We start from the raw sequence: 26,296 nt of genomic DNA on the forward strand, positions 1-26,296 counted from the left end.
TCCTACCCCTGTAACCGACCCCGCTGCAAAACCTGCCCCATGCATCCCCCCACAACCACCTACTCCAGCCCCACTACTGGTAAAACATACACAATTCAAGGCAGGGCCACGTGTGAAACTACACATGTCATTTATCAGCTGACATGCCTGCACTGCACAGCCTTTTACGTTGGTATGACAACAACTAAACTGGCTGAGCGCATGAACGGACACAGACGAACTGTCCGCCTAGGAGACGTCCAATACCCAGTAGCGGAGCATGCCCTCCAGCATAATTCTGCGGACCTAGGAACGTGCTACACCGTATGTGCCATTTGGCTTCTCCCACCCAACACCAGTCCCTCTGAACTGCGCAGATGGGAACTTGCAGTCCAACACATCCTTTCATCAGGCCATCCCCCTGGACTGAACCTACGTTAAACAACCTCACTCCCATTTACTCTTCAGTCTTCTCCTCTTTCCCTTTCCACTTTAGCCATTCATGCATCTTTTCATCCTACATCTTTATACTATATACCTCTTTACTTCAGTATGCATCCTCTTTGGTTTGAATCTGGCACAGTACTTACAGTACAATATCTTTGGCTTCCCTCTGACAGCCATGCCTCCATCCTTGCTGCCCTCCCTGTTTTCCTTTCCCTGTTGCTTCATAACCTGGGTTGTGAGTAACTAAATCCACTTTCCCTTCTTCTCTTTCCTTCCCCTCTCTCCTCCCTGATGAAGGAACATTTATTCCAAAAGCTAGGAATGTAAATTTTCGGTTGTTTTTGTGTATCTATCGGCTGTACTGAGCTGTGGTATGTACTGGCCAGCCCCTCTATCTCTTTGTTGGTATTTGTTTCACATCTTTATATGAGATTTTCCATTAATTATTTAAAGTTATAGAGTAATATGTGCCTAGCAAAAATAGAGGGGGGATAGGATCCAACTTGGTTCAACAAACATATTAGGAAGTTGCTGAGAAAGCATAGAATTTTGCACCATTTTAAACTTAGTCACTTCCCCACTGACAAACAGAAATTATGCGAAATCAAAGCAGCTGTCAAAAGGTCAATGAGAGATTGGTTTAATGAATTTGAAAGCAATATTTTATCTGCAGATTCTAAAAATAACCCCCCAAAATTTTGGTTGTACGTAAAATCTATGAATGCTACAAATAATTCAATACCTTCACTTGCTGAGTGTATGGGTAATCTAATGGATGATGGTAAACAGAAGGCCGAAATTCTAAACCTAGCTTTCAAAAACTCATTTATAGTAGAAATTTGTTAACAAGTATAATGAAATAAAACATTAGTAATTAGACATCTGAACTATTTCTCGTGATATAATCCTTCTAGAACCACTCTAATAATTTAATTTTTGCCACTGAACTGTAAAACAACATTTCCGCTACCTCCAGTTTTTTTTTTTCTTTTTAGATTTCCCATTTGTATAAATGCATTCAGTATTTCATTCAATAGTTTTCAGTTGAATATTTTTTCAAAGTTCTCCATTCTTTCATTCAGAATGTCTGTGCCATCTATTTCAGCATTAATATGTCAGTAGTTTTCAGTAGATTGCAAAGCTTAAAATAAAAAAAAATAATGTGAATAATTTTTGAAGTCATAAATAATAGACTTATATTCAGAAGAATAAAGAGAAACGTTTACTTGTAGAAGTCCAATAGTTAAAAATAAGAAAAAAATGACATTAAGTGGAAATTATTCCCTATAAGTGACCACTCTGCTAAACAAGGGTAGTTCAGGAGAAAGAAGTGGAATGCTATGCAGAACTAAACAATTAAATCTGGAGAGAGCTCCATAATGACTTTCAAGCATAAAAATGGAAGAAAGCATAGGTGTAGTAATGAAATAACAATGCTACATATGAAGTAAGTTGCCAAGATGACTAAGAAACTGATGGGCACACATGATGCTGCAATAATATCAAATATTCACATGTAATTGATACCAATGTTTTTAAAACTGTGACTATGGAGCACAGAATTTTATGCAATTAATTGAAGTTGATATTGCAGAATCCCACCCCCCCCCCCCCCCCTCTCCCCCATGAACCATGGACCTTGCCGTTGGTGGGGAGGCTTGCGTGCCTCAGCGATACAGATAGCCGTACCGTAGGTGCAACCACAACGGAGGGGTATCTGTTGAGAGGCCAGACAAACGTGTGGTTCCTGAAGAGGGGCAGCAGGCTTTTCAGTAGTTGCAGAGGCAACAGTCTGGATGATTGACTGATCTGGCCTTGTAACAATAACCAAAACAGCCTTGCTGTGCTGGTACTGCGAATGGCTGAAAGCAAGGGCAAACTACAGCCATAATTTTTTCCAAGGGCATGCAGCTTTACTGTATGATTAAATGATGATGACATCCTCTTGGGTAAAATATTCCGAAGGTACAATAGTCCCCCATTCAGATCTCAGGGCGGGGACTACTCAGGAGGATGTCGTTATCAAGAGAAAGAAAACTGGCGTTCTACGGGTCGGAGCATGGAATGTCAGATCCCTTAATTGGGTAGGTAGGTTAGAAAATTTAAAAAGGGAAATGGATAGGTTAAAGTTAGATATAGTGGGAATTAGTGAAGTTCGGTGGCAGGAGGAACAAGACTTTTGGTCAGGTGACTACAGGGCTATAAACACAAAATCAAATAGGGGTAATGCAGGAGTAGGTTTAATAATGAATAGGAAAATAGGAATGCGGGTAAGCTACTACAAACAACATAGTGAATGCATTATTGTGGCCAAGATAGATACGAAGCCCACACCAACTACAGTAGTACAAGTTTATATCCCAACTAGCCCTGCAGATGACGAAGAAATTGAAGAAATGTATGATCAAATAAAAGAAACTATTCAGATAGTGAAGGGTGACGAAAATTTAATAGTCATGGGTGACTGGAATTCGGTAGTAGGAAAAGGGAGAGAAGGAAACGTAGTAGGTGAATATGGACTGGGGCAAAGAAATGAAGAGGAAGTCGCCTGGTAGAATTTTGCACAGAACCCAACTTAATCATAGGTAACACTTGGTTCAAGAATCATAAAAGTAGGCTGTATACATGGAAGAAGCCTGGAGATACTGACAGGTATTAGATCTATTATATAATGGTACAACAGAGATTTAGGAACCAGGTTTTAAATTGTAAGACATTTCCAGGGGCAGTAGTGGACTCTGACCACAATCTGTTGGTTGTGACCTGTAGATTAAAACTGAAGAAACTGCAAAAAGGTGCGAATTTAAGGAGATGGGACCTGGATAAACTAAAAGAACCAGAGGTTGTACGGAGTTTCAAGGAGAGCATAAGGGAGCAATTGACAGGAATGGGGGAAAGAAATACAATAGAAGAAGAATGGGTAGCTTTGAGGGATGAAGTAGTGAAGGCAGCAGAGGATCAAGTAGGTAAAAAGACAAGGGCTAGTAGAAATCCTTGGGTAACAGAAGAAATATTGAATTTAATTGATGAAAGGAGAAAATATAAAAATGCAATAAATGAAGCAGGCAAAAAGGAATACAAACGTCTCAAAAATGAGATCAACAGGAAATGCAAAATGGCTAAACAGGGATGGCTAGAGGACAAATGTGAGGATGTAGAGGCTTATCTCATTAGGGGTAAGATAGATACTGCCTACAGGAAAATTAAAGAGACCTTTGGAGATAAGAGAACCACTTGTGTGAACATCAAGATCTCAGATGGAAACCCAGTTCTAAGCAAAGCAGAAAGGTGGAAGGAGTATATAGAGGGTCTATACAAGGGCGATGTACTTGAGGACAATATTACGGAAATGGAAGAGAATGTAGATGAAGATGAAATGGGAGATACGATGCTGCGTGAAGAGTTTGACAGAGCACTGAAAGACCTGAGTCGAAACAAGGCCCCTGGAGTAGACAACATTCCATTGGAACTACTGACGGCCTTGGGAGAGCCAGTCCTGACAAAACTCTACCATCTGGTGAGCAAGATGTATGAGACAGGCGAAATACCCTCAGACTTCAAGAAGAATATAATAATTCCAATCCCAAAGAAAGCAGGTGTTGACAGATGTGAAAATTCCCGAACTATCAGTTTAATAAGTCACAGCTGCAAAATACTAACGCGAGTTCTTTACAGATGAATGGAAAAACTAGTAGAAGCCGACCTTGGGGAAGATCAGTTTGGATTCCGTAGAAATACTGGAACATGTGAGGCAATACTGACCCTACGACTTATATTAGAAGCTAGATTAAGGAAGGGCAAACCTACGTTTCTAGCATTTGTTAACTTAGAGAAAACTTTTGACAATGTTGACTGGAATACTCTCTTTCAAATTCTGAAGGTGGCAGGGGTAAAATACAGGGAGCGAAAGGCTACTTACAATTTGTACAGAAACCAGATGGCAGTTATAACAGTCAAGGGACATGAAAGGGGAGCAGTGGTTGGGAAGGGAGTGAGACCGGGCTGTAGTCTATCCCCGATGTTATTCAATCTGTATATTGAGCAAGCAGTAAAGGAAACAAAAGAAAAATTTGGAGTAGGTATTAAAGTCCATGGAGAAGCAATAAAAACTTTGAGGTTCGCCGATGACATCGTAATTCTGTCAGAGACAGCAAAGGACTTGGAAGAGCAGTTGAATGGAATGGACAGTGTCTTGAGAGGAGTATATAAGATGAATATCAACAAAAGCAAAACGAGGATAATGGAATGTAGTCGAATTAAGTCGGGTGATGCTGAGGGAATTAGATTAGGGAATGAGACACTTAAAGTGGTAAAGGAGTTTTGCTATTTGGGGAGCAAAATAACTGATGATGGTCGAAGTAGAGAGGATATAAAATGAAGACTGGCAATGGCAAGGAAAGCGTTTCTGAAGAAGAGAAGTTTGTTAACATCGAGTATAGATTTAAGTGTCAGGAAGTCATTTCTGAAAGTATTTGTATGGAGTGTAGCCATGTATGGAAGTGAAACATGGACGATAACAAGTTTGGACAAGAAGAGAATAGAAGCTTTCGAAATGTGGTGCTACAGAAGAATGCTGAAGATTAAATGGGTAGATCACATAACTAATGAGGAAATATTGAATCGGATTGAGGAGAAGAGAAGTTTGTGGCACAACTTGACCAGAAGAAGGGATCAGTTGGTAGGACATGTTCTGAGGCATCAAGGGATCACCAATTTAGTATTGGAGGGCAGTATGGAGGGTAAAAATTGTAGAGGGAGACCAAGAGATGACAACACTAAGCAGATTCAGAAGGATGTAGGTTGCAGTAGGTACTGGGAGATGAAGCTTGCACAGGATAGAGTAGCATGGAGAGCTGCATCAAACCTGTTTCAGGACTGAAGACCACAACAACAACAACAACTGCAGAATCATAATAAAAATTAAATTGTTTGGTAAAGTACAAAACAAAGGAGTACTGGAAAAAATAGGGTAAATCATGGGACAGAAAAATTGTTTGCACTTTAATGATGACACTTTTTTTAGCCATTGTACCGAAAAGTATATCCTTCAGGCGTAATTTTCAGTGAACTTCCACCAGAGCTGAAATATTTGGGTGATAAACTATCAGTATTTCAAATCAAACAATAAGTCACAAGTCTGCCATGTGGCACACTACTTTTATCCTGTAAAGAAGTTTTTTGCAGTAGTTTAGTTTGGGAGCACTGACGCCTTGCACTCTAATGTGTTATTTATTGTACATGCTATTTTAAATACTTTTTATTGTATTTCTTTTCATTTTTGTTACTTTCTATTTTTGTGCTCAAATTTTTGTATTAGCTTTCTGTGAATTTCTCATTCCAAGAATAAGCAGCTTCGGCTTACATTCTCATTTGGAACCAGAGGATTTAAATCAGGTTACATGGAATCTACGTTTGGACTAGTAAATCTTGCCAGGTTATGAGATAGCTCAGGTGGCTATGGGCTAATTATAGAGAAGACGATTAGTATACAGAAATGAGAAGATAATCACAAGACAGGAAGAGATTTGGGACATTGTAGCATCACATATCGAAAAACAAACAACAAACTAAAGACATTATGAAATAGATGTAACTGAAGGACTTTGGGTCTTTTTCTGTTTGCACAATTCTCTTTGTTGTGATGTTGAATTTTGTTCTGAGATATAGTGTGAAATTAAAGGTGTTACAGCATGCCTATACATTCTCCAATGGATTACGTCCACCTTTAGTGACCAACCTTCAGTGGTGACCTTGCCCGAAATGTGTCACTATGAATTCAGAAAATGGAGATTACATAAGAACAGAGTATGATGACAACATTTCGCAACTTGCCAACAGTAATGTGAAAGGTACTCTGCAAGATCAACAGCCTCAGCAAACGGCTTCACAAGGCAGGAACACGCAAAACGTTAAACTGCCAGTGTTGTGGACCTCAAGACTCTGGTTCCAACACGTGGAAGGCATTTTCTGTGAATGCAACATACAGGATGACACCTTACAGTTCCATGGTGTCTTTGGTCACTTAAGTGAATCTTGGACAGTTTTTGCAGAGGATACTTCAAACATGCATGGCTACACAGCACTTAAAGTCTGTCTAATCAAGTACTTCAAATAATTACTGGAATCGAGGCCACGCAGATTAATGGTGGACAATGGACAAGAAAAGATATCCCCCACCTAGCTATTTCACAACAAGCACTTGCTATGGGGGGTCTGACCTACTTTGAAATCATTCACTGATATTTTTCTCCTTGGTGCATATGTACAATGTGCCAAGATGTCCACATCATCCCCTGCATCATTGTCTCGGTCCTCAGGCATGGTGATTTCTCTGCTTGCATCCCCAGCAGTGGGATTTCAGGCAGTAGCAATAGCGTCACACACACATATAGGACAACAACAACATTTTTCAGCCAGTCCCAAACAAGGATCTGATAAACATGCGCAGTTACATTATTGCCTCACCACGCTGTAAAACTTTCTATTTTGAAGAAATGAGATTTAACAGTGGTCAATACTCACTAAGCGGAGCCTCACTGATGGATCATTTTCATGTTGGTTTCACCTGCTCACAGAAAATATCAAAAAGATTCCTCATAACGTTCAAAATAGAATATTCAGAATTTTTGTGGACACTGATTCCAACATCAACATTTTACCAAGGACAACAGTCTCAGCTGAACTGTATGGCAGCTATCCTCTACATCACAGCAACTAATAACATGCCCATTTTGACATATGGTGAGAAGAGATTGTGCATTGACATAGGCCTAACGGAGCTGGTCAAGTAGAATTTCCTAATTGCACACATCCTACACCTTTTCCAATTTTCTCTTTCACCAGCACAACGTTGTAAGCACCTACGGTAATTTTTCAAATATACTTGAACAGGCAGGGGTTGTGGTAAAGACAGCTAGATGTATTTTTGACTTGGGTACTGTCAAGGTATTAGGATTTGTGGTGCCAACAGCAGGCATCTTGCCTCTAGTGGAATGAGCCGGAACAATCCAGGAAGTGACACGACCAAGAACATTCAATGGTCTTAGATGGGTGTTATAAGGTATGCTCAACTACTACTGATGCCACCTACCTCATGTGGCATTGTTACTGGCACCAGTGACCACATTGCTTAGGCGAAAACACACAGTAGTTACTAGGAAGCAGCCTTGGAGTGAGGAAGCAATAAACATTTTTGAGTTGGCAAAAGAGTGTGCCACACATGCTGTACTACTGAATCATCTGCATGAAAACGCACCAACAGCTATTATGGTCAACGCAAACCAGATGGCTGTAGCTGCTGCCTTTCAGCAGCACATTGACATATGGCAGTCCCTGGCATTCTTCCACTTGTTGCACATAGCAGCCCATGGCATTCTTCCCCTTGTTGCACATAGCAGCCCATGGCATTCTTCCCCTTGCTGTTAACAGAGAGGCCTCTCAGCAGCGCATTTACTTATGACAGTCCCTGGAATTCTTCCACTTGCTGCACATGGCTGCCCCTGACGTTCTTCCCCTTGCTGTTAACAAAGAGGCAAAGAAACTGGAGCACCATAGATCATTAGCTACATGATGTGTATGTGGCTGTCAAGCTCTTCTGCAAGTGTGTGGAAGCAGAGAGTTCACTGCTTTCACAGACCATCCCTCCATCACCACACTGTTTAATAAATAAATAAATAAATAAATAAATTCACTTATTGGTTCACTTCCATAGATCAAACAGGTGGTGTTTATTTCCAAGATTACCATCAATATCTACCACGTGAGTGCTCACAGAAACATTGCCACTGACTGTTTATCCAGAAGCTACACCAGTATTAGGATGGTACGACAGCACCACATCGCCCTTGCACACGCACTGGGTGGGAAGTTAGACGCACTACAGGAGCAGCAGATTTCAAATCTACAATTACTGAGAGTCAAATCAACACAGGCAAATGTATATCTGTGGTGCGATGTGGCACACATTAGCACACACGTCTACATATTGCACAACTTCCGGACAATTTCTTATCAGCCTTTTGTAACCTCCTGCATCTAGGAGTAGGGGCTATGGTGAAGCTTGTGAAGGTTAAGGTGGTATGGCCTAGTATTGCCAGAGATTCCTGCGTGTAGGCAAAGCAATACAACAAACGTCAGCAGAGCAAAATTGACCACCATTTTCGTGGCCATAAGAAGTCATCATCACACTTTTGGTGAGAGTTGGGCATGTCCTTGTAGACCCCGTAGGTCCATTCCATGCTCTAGTGGCTTCTGTTACCTAGTAATGCTAGTGGATTGCTGTACCTGGTAGCGGAGGTTATTCCTGTCACAGAAATCATGGCAGCTAAGGTGGTGAAGATCATCTTGTAGGGATGGATCATGAGGTTTGGTGTGCCCATACCATCTGACTGACAGGTGGTGGCAGTTCATGGCATCCTTACTTGCAGTTACCATGCCCTGAAGGTGTAGTTGATGTATGCAAACATAACATGGTCGGATTCAGTACTGCTGTTCCTGTTGAGCCAGTGATCAACAGTGAAAGATGATCTGTAACATTCACCAGCACAACTCATGTTGTGCCTTCTGAACTCCCTCCACTGGCCTCCTTCACAGAGTTCATGTGTGAGAAATGGTGCCCCAAATATGCTCCTCTGTGGTGTAGTCACACATACATGGGAACATTTTTGTACTCTAGGGCCTCTGCAGCATACCTTCCGGGGTGATGTTTCGGCCCATCCACCTCTCATACCACCGTACAGTGGCCCGTTCAAAATTCTGCTGCATTGACTGCACACTTTTCAAACTAAATACAGAAAAAGAATGAAATGGTTTTTATTGAGTGGTTAAAGGTGGCACACTTGAATGCAGAGGCAGCTGCTCACAGACAGTGCAGCTACCACGTCCTGACAATGGGATCTCACCTCTTCCCCATCCCCACTCAGGAACTGGTTCCAAAGACTACAATATTTCACTACATTGTAAAGCATCAATTTTTTAACGAAAAGAGAAGTGTGTGTGGGGGGGGGGGGGGGGGGGGGGACACAAATTGACAAACATGCAAAAAACAAACTATAGACAGTGTGAAGTTGCTGGACTTTGTATCACTCTCCACTGGTGGGATTCTCCCTATGTCACCATAGCATGAATCAAGATAGTAAAATAAGAGATCTCATCAAGCCAGTGTGTTGTTTTTGTAAACATTATGACATCTGGAATGTCAGAATGACTTAAATCTTACAAAGTGAACTTTGATTTGCATGCAGTAGTGATATCATCAAATAATCAAGAGTGCTCAGTAACAAATATATTAAGATCTAAACTAATAAATAAATATTTGATAACTTTCAACCTAGTGCAAACCTTTCAGTTTGGTGCCATTTCTGTGGAAGTATTCAAGCAGGATCTCGTTTCACCTAATGAGGCTAAGTGGACTTCATTCTAGATCTTCTCACATCAGAAAACACTTAGGGAGTCACTGGAAATTAAACTACTGACTTCCTTGTAAAAGCCAGCAGTACTAACTACTAAACAACAATTTAAACCAGTAGTGCAGAGGCAATATCATAAAAAATAGTACTTGTTATTTTTCTGTCTAGTACATATTGTGTTTTGCAGCTACTGAATGCTATGAAAATCAGATAACACAGAAATACTTGTTATTTTTCATTTTATGTTTTTTTACGTGTTTATCTTATATATACCCTATATTGTGGTATTACATCAATTTTAGTGTCAACCAGACAGTTACGCATCGCCTGAAAAGTAATGCGTCCATTCAGGAAATTCTGGATGCAATGAAGAATGTACAGACTGGGATTGGATTCCTGACAAATCATCCTAGTTTACCATCTAACACATTTGTGAGTGCAGATGCTGTTCAGTGGCTCATAAACCATGTGGAGGGTATCAACCATGAAGAAAAGGCAGTGAATTTGCTAACAGTATGTATCTTTGATTGTTATAATTAACAGTAACTAAATAAAAAACCCATATAGGAAAACAACATGAAACTAAAACCATGGGATTCCTATATTTCATTGAAAATAATCAGTTTATGCAAATATAATTTAAGTGGATACATAAAAAAAATGTATTCATCAAGCAGAGGCAGGAGAACCTTTATATGTGTGTGTGTTCTGCTGCAACTGCTTGGTGAGTAGATTTTTTATCTGTCTGGATTCCAATATTTCTGTGACATTTGCTGAGAAAATTGTTAACTGAAAGAGGCTACTATAATATAAGACTGCAGCCATTCATGAACATTGTTGTTGAAGGTAAACTTTTCTGTGTTTTTAAGCCATATCTTTTTTCTCTTGAAAAAGTTTTCCATTTTAGGTTTCAAGTGTCACAACCACAAAGTTGTTGGACAAAAATTTCATTTTCTATTCTGGATGACATAAATAACAATGATTCTATAACAGTCAGGATGAAAAATGGAACTGTCCTTCCTCTTCAAATTGCTTCTTCAGTGTTCTATGTTCCAACATGTCTGCTGGTATCCTCTTCGGGAATCTTGTGGTATCTCCACTCATCTAAACATTTGTGAGAACCAGTGACAGATTCACTTGTATAAGGACAGTCTCCTGCAGTTTTTGTGATAAAGTAGATATTACATAAAATGCTACAGGCCGCTCTTGATTGGGTGTTATAATTGGATAGGTCATTACTCTGATACTGGATAGTCTTGTGTAGGGTATAAAAATGTATGGAGTAAAGACAAGCACTCATTAAGGGATATTCAAATAATGAAGAAGTTAAAAATTGTTTCAATTTTTGAACCTGGATATTCAAATAATGAAGAAGTTAAAAATTGTTTCAATTTTTTGAACCTGGAAGTTCCTTCAGAGGACAAATGTACACCATAAAAACTCACTCTCTCTCTCTCTCTCTCTCTCTCTCTCTCTCTCTCTCTCTCTCTCTCTCTCTCACACACACACACACACACACACACACACACACACACACACACACACACACAATAGATTGCTACACACCATATAGAGGAAATATTGAGTTCCAGTCAGCCACAATGAAAACACTGCTATACATTTTAGTTTTTACCCAAAAGGCCTTCTGGTGGAGTAGGAAACACACTCAAAAGTGCTAGTGACACACATATGATTACTGTCTCTGGCTGCTGTGACTGTTGTTACAACTTCTCCTCATGAGCAGCTGTCTGGAAGTGGGGTTGGGGCTGGGTAGGGGGTGCAAGATAGAGGCATCAGAAAGGGTGGGGGGGGGGGGGGGGGAATGGCAGGATGAGGTGGGGGGGAGGGGGCGGGGGAGAGAATGGTGTAATCATACGAGATCTGTTCAAAAAATTCTGGAACTCTACCCACAAAATTTTTCTACACTTATTTTCTACTTACTGTGTGCATGGTCTCCTTCAAAATATTCTCCTCCACAATTGATACAATACTCCCAATACTGTTTCCACCTCCGGGAACAGTCTTCGTATGCATGAGGAGCCATTTGTGAATTTTCTTTTACTTCATCTATCATGCCAAATCTTCTTAATTTCAATAGTGTTTTCGACTTTGGAAATAAAAAAGAATCTGCAAGACCAGATGTGGAGAGTATGGAGGATGAGGCAGCACAGTGATTTAGTTTTTTGTGCGATAATCGTGCGGCAACAGGGATGAATCTGAGGGTGCGTTATCATGAGCCATGAATTGTCTTACATTTCAGGCCATTTTCTTCTCACATTTTCTCACAGACATCACAACACATGAAACTTCCTGGCAGATTAAAACTGTGTGCCGGACCGAGACTCGAACTCGAGACCTTTGCCCCCTGGCTATGGCTAAGCCACGTCTTCCTTTCTTTCAGGAGTGCTAGTTCTGCAAGGTTCGCAGGAGAGCTTCTGGCAGAAGTAAAGCTGTGAGTACCGGGCAGGAGTCATGCTTTTGTAGCTCAGTTGGTAGAGCACTTGCCGGCGAAAGGCAAAGGTCCCGAGTTCGAGCCTCGGTCGAGCACACAGTTTTAATAAGCCAGGAAGTTCCATATCAGCGCACACTCCGCTGCAGAGTGAAAATCTCATTCTAAGAAAATCGTCATTAATCACTAAGTAATTCAATGTGTTTGCTCAGATAGATTAAAATATGCCATTGTTTGGCCTTTCCGTAAGAAAATTAACTTCACCAATATCAGTAACATCAGTAACAATATCAGTAACATACAATCTGGAACTGCCAGAGCCTGGGACTGCTTATGCACATAGGCCTGGCAATTAAGATTAAATGGTTTAACAGATGTGTAATAAGATACTTCACTGTTTGTCAAGCTGGAAATGTATGTGAGCAGCTATTTCAAGCCAGGTGTTATTATCTGGAAAGACGGGATTGTCTATCGCGTACTAATCTTGCAGATGCAGAAGAAAGGTCACTGGAAATGTTGAAATACATATCCTTGTTTATGCTCATAGTAACATGAATGAATGAGGCCCCAGTCACGGCACAAGAACTTCCCCAAAACATCACAGAGCTACCTTTGACATGAACCACTGCCTCCACAGTGTGTGTTTAACATGTCATTGAGCCATTGATGCAGTTTATACTGTCCATCATTTGTAAAGGTCTAACAGTATAATGGGTAAGACCACACTACACATCACACCCCCTTGATAATGAGCTGTTGTGAGCAATGGCCTTTTTACGTCAAGTACTCATCTCCAAGTGCCCAGTGCATGCTTCATAACATTGTGGTTAGAGTGCTGACAGCAAAGTTTTCAGATAGTCTGCATAACCAGTTACGTTGGCCACTGATGCAGTATATATTGGGATCATGTCAACCCCTTCAGCATCAACTACAGCCTGAAGATGGCACATTGAAGTGCCGAAACTGGTCGCTAAAAAATAAATAAAATCAATAGGCTGGCTGTAGGTTTTTATTTTGTCACAACAGTAAACGGCAATCATCCCCAAGACCTCCTGTCAAAAGGATGGACACACAAAAACTAGTTGAAATGAACCTGCATTCACTGACAGCAGCATTTTTTGTCACATTCAAACCAACTGTCATTACAAATGTGAAATAATTGCCTTGGCCTGTGTTAGTTTAGATCTTTTTACACTTACTATTCCAAGAACTTGATACAATACAGGCACAGCTCAAGCAACTGTTTGAACATGAATTACGTTGTGCTGCATAGTTTGGAACACACACATCATTGTGAAAATCCACAGCCCTGAACTTTTACAGGACATGCCTAGTGTCATTCAGTATGGGCAGCTAAGGTGTAACTAGGTACATTACAAAATGTGAGAGTAATAAAACAAATTCCTTCAAGCAGACATTTATTTAACTGCTATACCACCTCAACATAAACTCAGTGGATAAAATATTAGTCAACACATTATAAGAAAACATTGCTAACTTAAGAACATTGTAGCTAGTGTAGAATTGATAAGTGACCCTCTGCCACATACATATGTCATGACAGTGATGTGTATGTGTCAGTTGGTTGTATGGTATTACACTACATGTCACACAACATTGATACTGCGCCGCCTTAAGTGTTGCCGAGAGCAATGGCCTTTTTTGTGAGGTACTCATTCCAAGTACCCATTCCATGCTTCATCAAGTTCATTCCAAAACTCGTTGAAATGGACCTGCATTCACTGACAGCAGCATTTTTTGTCACATTTAGACCAACTGTCATTGATGAAGCAAAGTACTTGCCCTGGTCTTTGTTAGTTTGGGTCTTTTTACAACTACACTCCTGGAAATGGAAAAAAGAACACATTGACACCGGTGTGTTAGACCCACCATACTTGCTCCAGACACTGCGAGAGGGCTGTACAAGCAATGATCACCTGCACGGCACAGCGGACACACCAGGAACCGCGGTGTTAGCCGTCGAATGGCGCTAGCTGCGCAGTATTTGTGCATCGCCACCGTCAGTGTCAGCCAGTTTGCCGTGGCATACGGAGCTCCATCGCAGTCTTTAACACTGGTAGCATGCCGCGACAGCGTGGACGTGAACCGTATGTGCAGTTGACGGACTTTGAGCGAGGGCATATAGTGGGCATGCGGGAGGCCGGGTGGACGTACTGCCGAATTGCCCAACACGTGGGGCGTGAGGTCTCCACAGTACATCGATGTTGTCGCCAGTGGTCGGCGGAAGGTGCACGTGTCTGTCGACCTGGGACCGGACCGCAGCAACGCACGGATGCACGCCAAGACCGTAGGATCCTACGCAGTGCCGTAGGGGACCGCACCGCCACTTCCCAGCAAATTAGGGACACTGTTGCTCCTGGGGTATCGGCGAGGACCATTTGCAACCATCTCCATGAAGCTGGGCTACGGTCCCGCACACCGTTAGGCCGTCTTCCGCTCACGCCCCAACATCGTGCAGCCCGCCTCCAGTGGTGTCGCGACAGGCATGAATGGAGGGACGAATGGAGACGTGTCGTCTTCAGCGATGAGAGTTGCTTCTGCCTTGGTGCCAATGATGGTCGTATGCGTGTTTGGCGCCGTGCTGGTGAGCGCCACAATCAGGACTGCATACGACCGAGGCACACAGGGCCAACACCCGGCATCATGGTGTGGGGAGCGATCTCCTACACTGGCCGTACACCTCTGGTGATCGTCGAGGGGACACTTAATAGTGGACGGTACATCCAAACCGTCATCGAACCAATCGTTCTACCATTCCTAGACCGGCAAGGGAACTTGCTGTTCCAACAGGACAATGCACGTCCACATGTATCCCGTGCCACCCAACGTGCTCTAGAAGGTGTAAGTCAACTACTCTGGCCAGCAAGATCTCCGGATCTGTCCCCCATTGAGCATGTTTGGGACTGGATGAAGTGTCGTCTCACGCGGTCTGCACGTCCAGCACGAACGCTGGTCCAACTGAGGCGCCAGGTGGAAATGGCATGGCAAACCATTCCACAGGACTACATCCAGCATCTCTACGATCATCTCAATGGGAGAATAGCAGCCTGCATTGCTGCGAAAGGTGGATATACACTGTACTAGTGCCGACATTGTGCATGCTCTGTTGCCTGTGTCTATGTGCCTGTGGTTCTGTCAGTGTGATCATGTGATGTATCTGACCCCAGGAATGTGTCAATAAAGTTTCCCCTTCCTGGGACAATGAATTCACAGTGTTCTTATTTCAATTTCCAGGAGTGTATTTCTCTTATGTCACGGCTGAAAGTAGTATGCTGTTATGTGTAGACACATTGACAGTGCACATTAATACACCAATGAATCAGGATGCTTTCACAGTGTGGCCATAGGCCCTTCCAAACACAATAGCTCCTTTCTACTATTTTGTTACATCTACATGTTGACACAATCATACTATGCTGATTCCATACAACTAAGTGACACATGCACATCACATCACTGCCATGAGATGTCAGTAGTGGAGGGACATGTACTAGTTCTGCACCACCTACAATGTTCCTAAGTTAACGTTGTGTTCTTATAATGCATTGACTAATACTTTAATGCATTGATTGATACTTTCTCCAATGAGTTTATGTTTATGTGGTATAGCAGTGAAATAAATGCCTGCTTGAAGGCACTTGAGGCCTTGTCAGACGAATTCCGATTTAAGTTGGAAAGAGCTGATGGTAGGGTTCAGGTGCGGCAAAAACCCCACGACGTCATGGGCCCAAGTTGTCAATGAGTCACTCTGTGAGCTGGTGATGACTCCAATGTGTCCCACACTTTGTAACTTACTTAGTTCCACCTTAACTGCACATTCTGAATGACACTGGGCATGTCCTGTAAAAGTTCGGTACTGTGGATTTTTGCAATAATGTGCATGTTTCAAACTGCAAAAATTAATTATGTTCAACTTAATTCATGTTTAAACAATTGCTTGTGCTGTGCATTTATTGTATCAAGTTCTTGGAATAGAATGATGTTTGAAACTAGATTTACTTGGTCTTGAATTCTGGAACCATAAAACACGAAAGTGAATTAATTCAAATATTTTATTTTTTATTTTTAGATACTTATTTTAAGAGTAACCCACCATTGGGGTGTATATTAGTATATTTATCTTATTGATTTGGCTTTTATGACATTATCAGCTGCAATGCTTAAAGTTGTTGGACTGTTGTTGTGTCACATCTGTTAAGCCTGTACAAAGCAGGTAAACAAGACTAATGCATGTCTTTAAGATGTCTGAGTTATATAGTAAAGACATGGGTTAGTATTGTTTACCTGCTTTGGGCTGCTTTAATAGATATGATATAATAATGATCCAACAACATTTAGCATTGTACTGATAATGGTATAAAAGCTGAAATCTAGAAGATACAGAAGATACCAAACAATGGAAACTTCAGGATGGAATGTAACAACACGGTGAAAAGAAAAGTTGTCACTCACCTCCTAGCAGAGATGCTGAGTCGCAGATAGGAACAACAAAAAGACTCACAAATATAGCTTTTGCCCAGTAAGGCCTTTGTTAAAATTAAATGACAAACACACACATACACACTCACGCAAACACTACTCAAACACACGTGACTACAGTCTAAGGCAACTGAGGCCAAACAACTGTTTGTTGTCTAATTTTGACAAAGGCCTCACTGGCCGAAAACTATATTTGTAACAATCTTTTTGTTGTAGCTATCTGCTATTCAGTATCTCTGTTGTATGGCGAGTGGGAACTTTCCATTTAACAGCAGATAAATATAATAATAAACAGTCAAATGGCAGTTTACTCTTTTATAAAATGTTGCATGACTGTGACTCAACACCATTGAAAACTTTTTCAAAAATGTTAGTTGCTGTGCAGGATTAGTTGCCTAGCTACTTTGTTGTTCTCAGATTGGACAGATATTTGACTCCATAACAGGATCAACTACCTATTATATGTCACCACTTTGTACTGTGCATACTGCGTCAGTGATTAAACAGTTTGCTGTGTCCACATTAATCAGTGACACAGCTGAGGCTTTTTTCAATTGGAAATCCATCACCGCACCATTCATTTCCAATGGTGGTATGAGTATCTGCAGCTCTCTATCAGCTGCTACAGGAAATGGCTGGATATCCTGCAGCAATCTGGTGACGTATTTTTGAGCATTAGCAAAGGAAACTGCTTGCTAGGTGCCATAACTTGTTGCATTCAAAACACATGACATGGGCAGTTCATTCCTAATGCTGCAGATGGATAACTGGTTAATGATTGAGAGGGACCTTTTTGTGAACTTCAGCTTGCTTTGTTAGGGCATGACAACAGACAAAGTGCTTTTCCCTATGTACCTCAATTAGTGTGGTGGAGGATGATGTAATTACTGTATGCTGCATCACTGGACTACAAGTGACTAACTACTTAGTAATTCAGACAGCGACATTGACATACTGTCAGCTGTTAATTGATGAACACAACATTGATTATTATTAAGAAAGTCAATACTATTTTTATTTGTTAATCATTTAATGTGACATTGAATATTACTGAGATGTTCAACACTAATGTTATCACCAAACATAACCTGTGATGAAGCTTTAGCAGTTTTCTTAGAACCTCATTTAATTTACAATCATATGGCGCTAGCGCCATTGCACCGACTGCCTAGCTGGTGCTAGCTGTATGACAGTGTCATAGATTAAAGATTCAGTATAAGATGTGTCACACTGTTTGCATGAAAAATCACACTTGGGTGCTAAATATTGCAAATCTGGACTCCGTGCTGTGTACATTTGCTTATGCCCTGTAACACACTGATTAAACTTGAGGCTAGGTGCTTCTGTGTGGGTTTGTTGGCCACGATAGTAATTTGTTTTGTTGAAGTAAGCAAATTGCTGAGGGAGGCAATGCTTCAGCTGCTTCAAGCTGTTGTTGCAGCAGGTGTAACATCAGCTGTTCTGGTTATCTTCTTCAGTTCACATAAAAATCTTTCTTAACAAACAGCTCTAGTCTACTTCAATTCATGTTGAATTTCCAAAAAAATGTTTAAATTTATTTGAAGATGATTGCTTATTATTTGAAACTGAAAATTACTAATATGAAACAATTTGGTGTTCAGATAGATATACATGTCCTTAATGTGATAAGTAGTTGATGATGTTGGTTAGCTATCTGCTACTTCAAAATTTGCTGGTGTTGCTGTTGCACATCTAGCTACTACTGATGGTGCATTTCCTGTTTTTATTGCTATTGTTATCACAATTCCTACTAACACTGCCACAACCACAAATGCAGAAACTGAGGATCCATGATAAGCATTGCATAATTGCACTTTTCTGTTCTACTGTGAAGCTAAGCCCAGATTACTTTGAAGGTTCTTGTAAAGGGTGACAGATCTGTCCAGAAATTAATACAAATAAAGAAATGTAAACTGGGAATTTCATACCACAAATATCCATATGGTGCTGTAACTTTGAGGCTCCATGGAATGTAATAGGTTGCCTGAGGCACCTCTAGCTGCAATATTTATTAATTAGTGGTATTGCACCAGTGGGCACACCCACTGCATACGTTAGTTGCACTCTCCACAATGCCACAGACAAAGTGCTAGGATAGTCCAAATATCTATGACAGCATGTTGAGATTGATATTTGAGCAGAGCAGGGAAAAAGTAAACTGCTACTAGATGCCATATTATCCAATAATAGCATTTTATTTGTCCTTTTAAAGAAATGAAATTAAACAGAACTTTTATTTTTAAATATTTGTATTCAGTACTGTTGACAACAAACTTCGTATGACCTGTTTAATGTTTAAATAGTTCAGTTATCTATACAGAAATCGAGTGATGAGAGGTGATTGCAACTTGAATTTGAAAAGGGAATACAAGGAAAAGAACTAAATGTTTAAAGAACAACAGGTTGTTTCAGAAAGATTCATCCAATTTCACAAGACTGCCTCTTACATGGATGATAGAAACTTGGGGTGAATTGTAACCTATGCAAATGACTACAAAATTTAAATATAGTAAGGAAAGCTCTGGCAGAATGTTAATACTTTAGGAATAAAATAGACTACCTACTGAGTAGCAGAAGCATTGAACCATTGAGAGGTGCACACACACAAGAGAAAGATAAAGCTTGTGCATCTGTACATTGCTTGTATAAATGCAGATATTAATTTCAAATTCAGTATTCTTAATAATAAAGAAAGAATATGAATTTTTGTGAAAGGTCTTGCTGTTGGCCTGATAGAATAACACTTGTATCAATGAGCATTACATCAAACACATCCCAAGGATATTCATATCTTCTTGCCCGAGTACAGGAATGAAGGCGAGCAGGTCAAGGAACCAGCAAAACCTGGAGTTTTTCTACATATGTGGCAGGCATAAAAGCAACAGAACAAAAACAATATGTGTGAAATGCAAGAAACATAATGTGCAACAAGTGCGCAAAGTGAAAGTGAGCTGCAGATTGAAGTTCACTAATTTATTCACAATCATAAACAAGAGTTTGTGTTTACGAGTGCTCCATTTCATAATGTGTTCTCTTGTTACTTGTTTTCATGTGAATCAGTGTAGTTCACTGATATAATTAAAAAATATCATGAAGGGGCAAAGAATATCTGCACCTTGGAAATTACAATGACAATAATAGACAAATGTGAAAACAAGAAATAAAAGATTATTTTTATAAAGCCATATAATGTTTTGTTATGCTTTCTCACTGAAAATGCAGCTAGCAGTTACAGATAAATTATTTTGCCAAAGGTTAAAAATGTAATACTAATTGTGATGTAAAAGCTGCAGCGTGCCTATTCATGAAAGTTTGAATGAAGTGTTCACCAACATGTTAATGGAGATTGGGGCCAGGAGGGTTATGGGGGTGAAGGATGTTTTGCAGTGATAACTCCCATCTGTGTTAATGAAGCAGCCACTGAACTTGAGCATGTTGTGCTCAACGACATGTTTTGCCACTGGGTAGTCAACTTTGTTCTTGGCTACAGTTTGGCAGTGGCCATTCATTGTAATGGACAACTAGTGGTTGTCTTACCAACACAGAAAGCTATGCAGTGAGGGCAGCATTTTCGGTATACGACAGGGCCGCTTGCAGTGGTATTCCTGCCTCTGATGGGATAGGATAATTTTTGCAGGACTGGAAGTGCTAGGTGAGTGGATTTGGTCTTCCACAGGGATGTGATCCCTGGGATTGGCATAGGGATGGACTGGGATATTTTGTTAATTGGGTGAGTGGCAGAACAGCACATTATGAGGGATGGCAAGATCATGAGTGAGCTGCACCTCATTTTTGGGGCATGATGATAATCAAAGCCCTGTCGAAGAATATGGTTCAATTCTTCCAGTCCATAATGATATTGGGTGATGAGGGCAGTGCTCCTTTGTAGCTGATTATTGAGAGTGATGGGAGGATTAGGGTTGTTTGAAAATATGGCACAGGAATCTGTTTGCAGAGTAGGGTTTTTTTTTTTTTTTTTTGGGGGGGGGGGGGGGGGGGGAATAGTGGCTGTCTGTGAAGGCTCTTTTGAGACCTTCAGCATACAGGGCGAAGGTGTTCTTGTCACTGTAGATATGCTGTCCACAGAGTGACTGGGCTGTATGGGAGCAATCTTTTGTGTAGAAGGGATGACAGTTGTCAAAGTGCTGGTACTGTTGGTGGTTTGTAGATTTAGTGTGGATGGAGCCATCAGAGAGGTGGGTGTCAATGTCCAGGAAGTTAGCACATTGGGCTTAGGAGTACCAGGTGAAGCAGACAGGAGAGAGAGTGTTGAGGTTGTGGAGGAATGAGGATAGAATGTCTTGGCTCCTGAGTCCAGATCATGGCGATACTATTGATGAACCTGAACCAGACAAGGGGTTTGGGATTTTGGGAGGTGAAGAATGTTTCCTCTAGATGGCCCATAAAAAGTGTGGCATAGGAGGGTACCATACAGGTGCCCATGGCTGTGCTGGAGATTTATTTATATACCTACCCATCATGGGAGAAATAGTTGTGTATGAGGATCTAGTTGGTAAGGTGCATTAGGAATGAGGTAGTGGGTTTGGAATCTGAATGATATTGGGAGAAGTAGTATTTGACAGTGGCAAGGCCATGGGCATGAGGGATGTTGGTGTGTAGGGAGCTGACATTAACAGTGGCGAGTAGGAATCCAGGAGGTAAAGGGGTGGGGATGATAGTGCGTTAGCCAGTGATGTAGTTAGTGTGTTTGATGTGAGAGGTTAGGTTTCAGGCAGGCCACTAGCTAACCTCCACCCTGTAACAACCCCATCCATCCTAGTCTACCTGCCACAATACTGGGATTGTGTATCCAACAAACACTGTGTAGGGGCACAAGGGTGGATGAGAGCATGAATACTTTATTATGTTCTCACAGTCACAGAAAATCTAACACATTCATTTGCATAATTTCTGTAATTGAATGAGTGAGGCAGCTCGCTGCACCAGGGCGACACCTACTGGCAAACTGTTGAGCTGGCAACTCACAACTGGCACCAAGAAAAAGTAGAAGATATAGTCTTTAACTGGATGAATCTTTCTGAAATAACTTACACTTTAAATTTTTATTGTAGCTCGTAGTATGGAACTTATCAGAACTGCGTAAAATACTTTGTATTTTGTAAGGTCCTGACAGAGAGAACAAAAGCAGAACATTGTACCATGAACTGTCATTGCTTTCAGAGTAAGAATGTTGCATAAACTGTTCGCTTTTAGCTATTTATGGCTTCCTTACAATGTTAAAATTTCTTATTTTAAACTGTTGGTGGAACCTATAATTTATATGTTTAACATAAAATCCAGATGTATATGAGATTGTTTACTCTCTACAGTAAATGCGTTTACGTCTACTGAAAATACATATTGTATGGCAGTGGTACTCTACAGCTGTATGTATTATGTATGCCACAGTTGCCAGATAAAGTTATACATTTTTTTGAAAACTGAACATTGATGGAAACAGAATAAAATGATTTTCTGGTAAATGAGGGGAAGGAGGTTGGCAGATTAGCATATAATGAATAGCTTTTGTATTTTTACTGCTTGTACGCATAGGTACTTTAGAAAAGCAGGAAAGCTAAATAAGAGCTCAACTCTGTTGTTGTTGAGTTACCTGCAGATCTTCTAATGGGTCTTCCTTTGTTTACCAGGTGTGATTAACCACGAAAATTACCATAAGGTTTGAAATAAAACAAGATAGGACAAAGTTTACTACAGCTTTAAAATTAATGGAAGCATGTCTAGACACAGACAAATTCTGCCACATGAATTTTGATTTGTTTTATTTTTTCCAGAATATGCTAAATGAGAAAATGATATGCCACGCATCTGGAGACTTTCGTCATCCAATTATAATTGGTTTTTATCTATATCATATAGTTCAGCAGGAAAAGGATTTGAAAGGTAACTGTAATTCACTAAAATGAATTGAAAAGTTGTAAAACTTGTTTCTGCAAATAAGATTAAAACTTACTTCCTATATCTATCAGCTTATATTAGGGGTTTCCATGGTTTTCAAAATCATTCTAGGTAAATTCCAGAATGGTTCATAATGATGTTCCAGTATTAACACTTTCCTGTATTCTTTAAATGAAGAAGAATTGTGAAATGAAGTATTACCTATGAAAACGGACTTAAGTCCAGCCGAGATTAGCAGGCACCTATGTGTTTATGATCAAGAAATATGATGGGGCAGTAGTAACAGCATACATGCCAACATTTTTACAAGTGGGATGCCATTTGCAACATATCTATATTTGAATGCTCTGCATAGCACAACAATTAAACAATGACAGGCACTTTAGTTTGAAAATATACCTGACTCACTATCACTTTGGCAACATTTATGCACGTGTAATGTCTCTGAATAAGCTGATGACTACTTTAGTTCTGCTACTGTACAGTTTTGTAAAATAAATGATAATTAATTGAAACCCTCAACTGCCGACAGGTGTTGTTGATATACCTCAATGGGGACAGCTGAAAATGTGTACCCCAGCCGGAACTCGAACCCGGGGTCTCCTGCTAACATGGCAGATGCTCTATCCATCTGAGCCACCAAGGACACAGATGATTAGTGCGACTGTAGGGACTTACCCCTTGCACGCATCCTGTAAGACCCGCATTCCCAGCTGTCCACAATCTACATATGTAATGTACCTAATAGATACTTGCCCATCCACACATTACTCGCACCCACTAAAGTGAAAATTCCCATAAGAGGTGCACATTTGCACTGACAAAGGTCAGTGGCCAGGTAGCCTTTAAGTAGGTATGAAGATAGTAACTGTTCTCGAAGGAACAGAAACCATTGATCACCTTGCAGCTTCTCTAGAATAAATGATAATTGAAACGCTCACCTACCGACATGTGTTGTTGATATACCTCAATGGGGACCGTTGAAAATGTGTGCCTTGACTGGCTGCACCGTCATCAATGGTTTCTGTCCTTTTGAGAAGAGTTACTATGTTCATATCTAGTTATAGGCTACCAGGCCATTGACCTTCATCTGTGCGAATGCCAGAGGTTGCCCAAACTCTTACGGGAATCGTCACCTTAGTGGGCCCGAGTAATGAGTGGATGGGCAAATATCTATTAGGTGCATTATGTATGTATAGATTGTGGACAGTTGGGAATGTGGGTCTCACGGGAAGCGTGCAAGGGATAAGTCCCTGAAGTCACGCTATTCATCTGTGTCCTCAGTGGCTCAGATGAATAGAGCACCTGCCATGTAAGCAGGGGATCCCGGGTTCGAGTTCCAGTTGGGGTACACATTTTCAGCTGTCCCCATTGAGGTATATCAACAACACCTGTCGGCAGTTGAGGGTTTCAATTAATTATCATTTATTCTAGAGAAGGTGCATGGTCATCAATGGTTTCTGTTTTTTCGAGAACAGTTACTATCTTCATATCTAGTTTTGTGAAAGTATTATGTTATATGTTGAAACTATATAATCTCATTTGCTCATGGTGGTTTGTTTATTCTAGTACCTCTTAAAGTAAAATCCTATGGATACAACAATTTTTGCAGAATGTCCTGGCTTGCTCTGACATTCACTTCTGTGCAGTGAAAGCTGTGAATTGATGACTGATTTTATATATACAAGGCTGCTTGTTTATTTTTATATTGGTCAAACTGGTACTGGATTACATTCTTATTTTCAGTGGTTGTGTAATTTATTATTTTGCCTTCATAGATTTTCTGTGGATGATGTATAATGCCATTCATAACCTTGATAAAGGCTGCAGGATATCATGAATATAAAATGAAAGCAGGGAAGTGTTTACAAAGTAGTTGTGTCTATATTGCTCATATCATCTCAAAAATTGTCACCTAAAAACATATTCTATGCACTTCACTTCTTCATTGTGGGGGTAGATACTTGAATCTGACTCTGCTCAACATTCTCTCTCTCCATCCACAATTTTCCCTCCATTGTCTTAACTTCAATATTTTATGTGCACAGTCTATCACTTCATTCTTCAGCACTGTACCCCTTTCTTCTTCTCATTGTTAATAAATTAAATGGTGTTAAAAGCAAGCGGTCTAGGCTGCTTGTGAAAGCATTTTTCAAAATAATTTTCCATGCTTAATCTGTAAGGTAACAAGGCTCACTACTCTCACATATAACGATGCTCTACTCAGACATGTGACCAAGTTAGATTCCCATATAATCTGATCTACAGTTCACTTCTACTGTGTTGTATTATTATTATTATTATTATTATTATTATTATTATTAATGATGTTGTTACTTTCATTTCAGAATTCCATAGTTCAAAATTATATTATTTTAACGTTTTTTTGTATGAACTTGTATCATCGACATAAGGGTTCATTTGAATAAAATATGAATGAGAACAGTGATATAATTACTCTATTTATTTTTAACAATACCAGAGAAGGAAAGTTGCTACTCACCATATAGTGGAGATACTGAGTCACGATAGGCACAATAAAAAGATTCACAGAACTAAAGCTTTCGGCCATTAAGGCCTTTGTCAGCAGTACACACACACACACACACACACACACACACACACACACACACACACACACACACACACAAATGCAACTTGCACACACATATGTAGTCTCAGAGAACTGACACCACACTATTTATTTTTAGACATTTTGAAGTAGGCATAATCCGTATCAGTTCAGTCCCATAGTCCCGAATGTTAGTGAATTAGCATATGTTAAAATTCAGGAGTAAGTAAGAAACGCGTATTTTTTTTCTTTCCTCCAAAAAAATTATGCAGCTTTGAAGATGCAAATTTTGGAAAAAAAATTAAAGTTCTCTATATCTGTAACAGTTACAGATATGTTGTTAGAGGTGTTTTTTTTTTTTTTTTTTTTTTTTTTTTTTTTTTTTTTTTTTTTTTTTTTTTAAATGTAAAGATAAATCCTTTATCAATACAATGGCATCTTCCGTTTGGACATATCTGCCAAAGTTCTTTAACTGTCACCTTTTCTATTTTTTTTCAAAAATGCCAATTCAGCAAAGTTTGATTGTTTCTGTTGATTAGTACCATGTAGTATTATATTCTCTGTAAAGTAGAACTTCCACTTTTAAGTTGGGCAGGTTTTATTTTAAGGGTAATGTATGTCTTCACTGAAGTTGTTTCTTACTAATTTCTTTGTAACAATGTTTATTTCTATTGTCTTTGTTGCAGTTATTTCTTATCACTTTCTTTATTGCAGTTATTTATTTTCACTTTCATTGTTGCAGATATATCTCACACTTTGTTGTAGTTTCTTGTCAGTTTCTTTGTCGTGGATGTTCATTGTAGGTTTCTGTATTGTAGTTGTTCAGTGCTAATTTGTTTACTGAAGAGGCTTCTAAGAAATCTGAGACCACACAGTGAGTTTTGTGTTTTCGTGAGGAATTTGCTGGCTGACACAGTTGCAGTGTGTTTTGTGAAAAGGAGTGTTTAAAACATCTTTTGACTGGGGCTACAGGAGAGTGAAGTGTACTGACTATTTGCATATCCA

At 40.1% G+C, this 26,296-nt stretch overlaps 1 protein-coding gene across 10 annotated transcripts in view; it reads left to right on the forward strand.

Annotated features, from left to right (window-relative positions):
• The window catches only part of LOC126275021 (GATOR complex protein Iml1), a 520,849-nt gene that overhangs the window by 348,179 nt on the left and 146,374 nt on the right, over window positions 1–26,296 (forward strand). For all 10 annotated transcript variants that reach the window (XM_049977169.1, XM_049977163.1, XM_049977164.1 and 7 more), the window contains 2 exons: window positions 10,136–10,346; window positions 22,596–22,704. In XM_049977169.1, the coding sequence (XP_049833126.1) occupies window positions 10,136–10,346; window positions 22,596–22,704 (320 nt within the window). The remainder of the gene's footprint in view (window positions 1–10,135; window positions 10,347–22,595; window positions 22,705–26,296) is intronic.

This window comes from Schistocerca gregaria, chromosome 1 (genome assembly GCF_023897955.1).
Source record: "Schistocerca gregaria isolate iqSchGreg1 chromosome 1, iqSchGreg1.2, whole genome shotgun sequence".
NCBI lineage: Eukaryota > Metazoa > Arthropoda > Insecta > Orthoptera > Acrididae > Schistocerca > Schistocerca gregaria.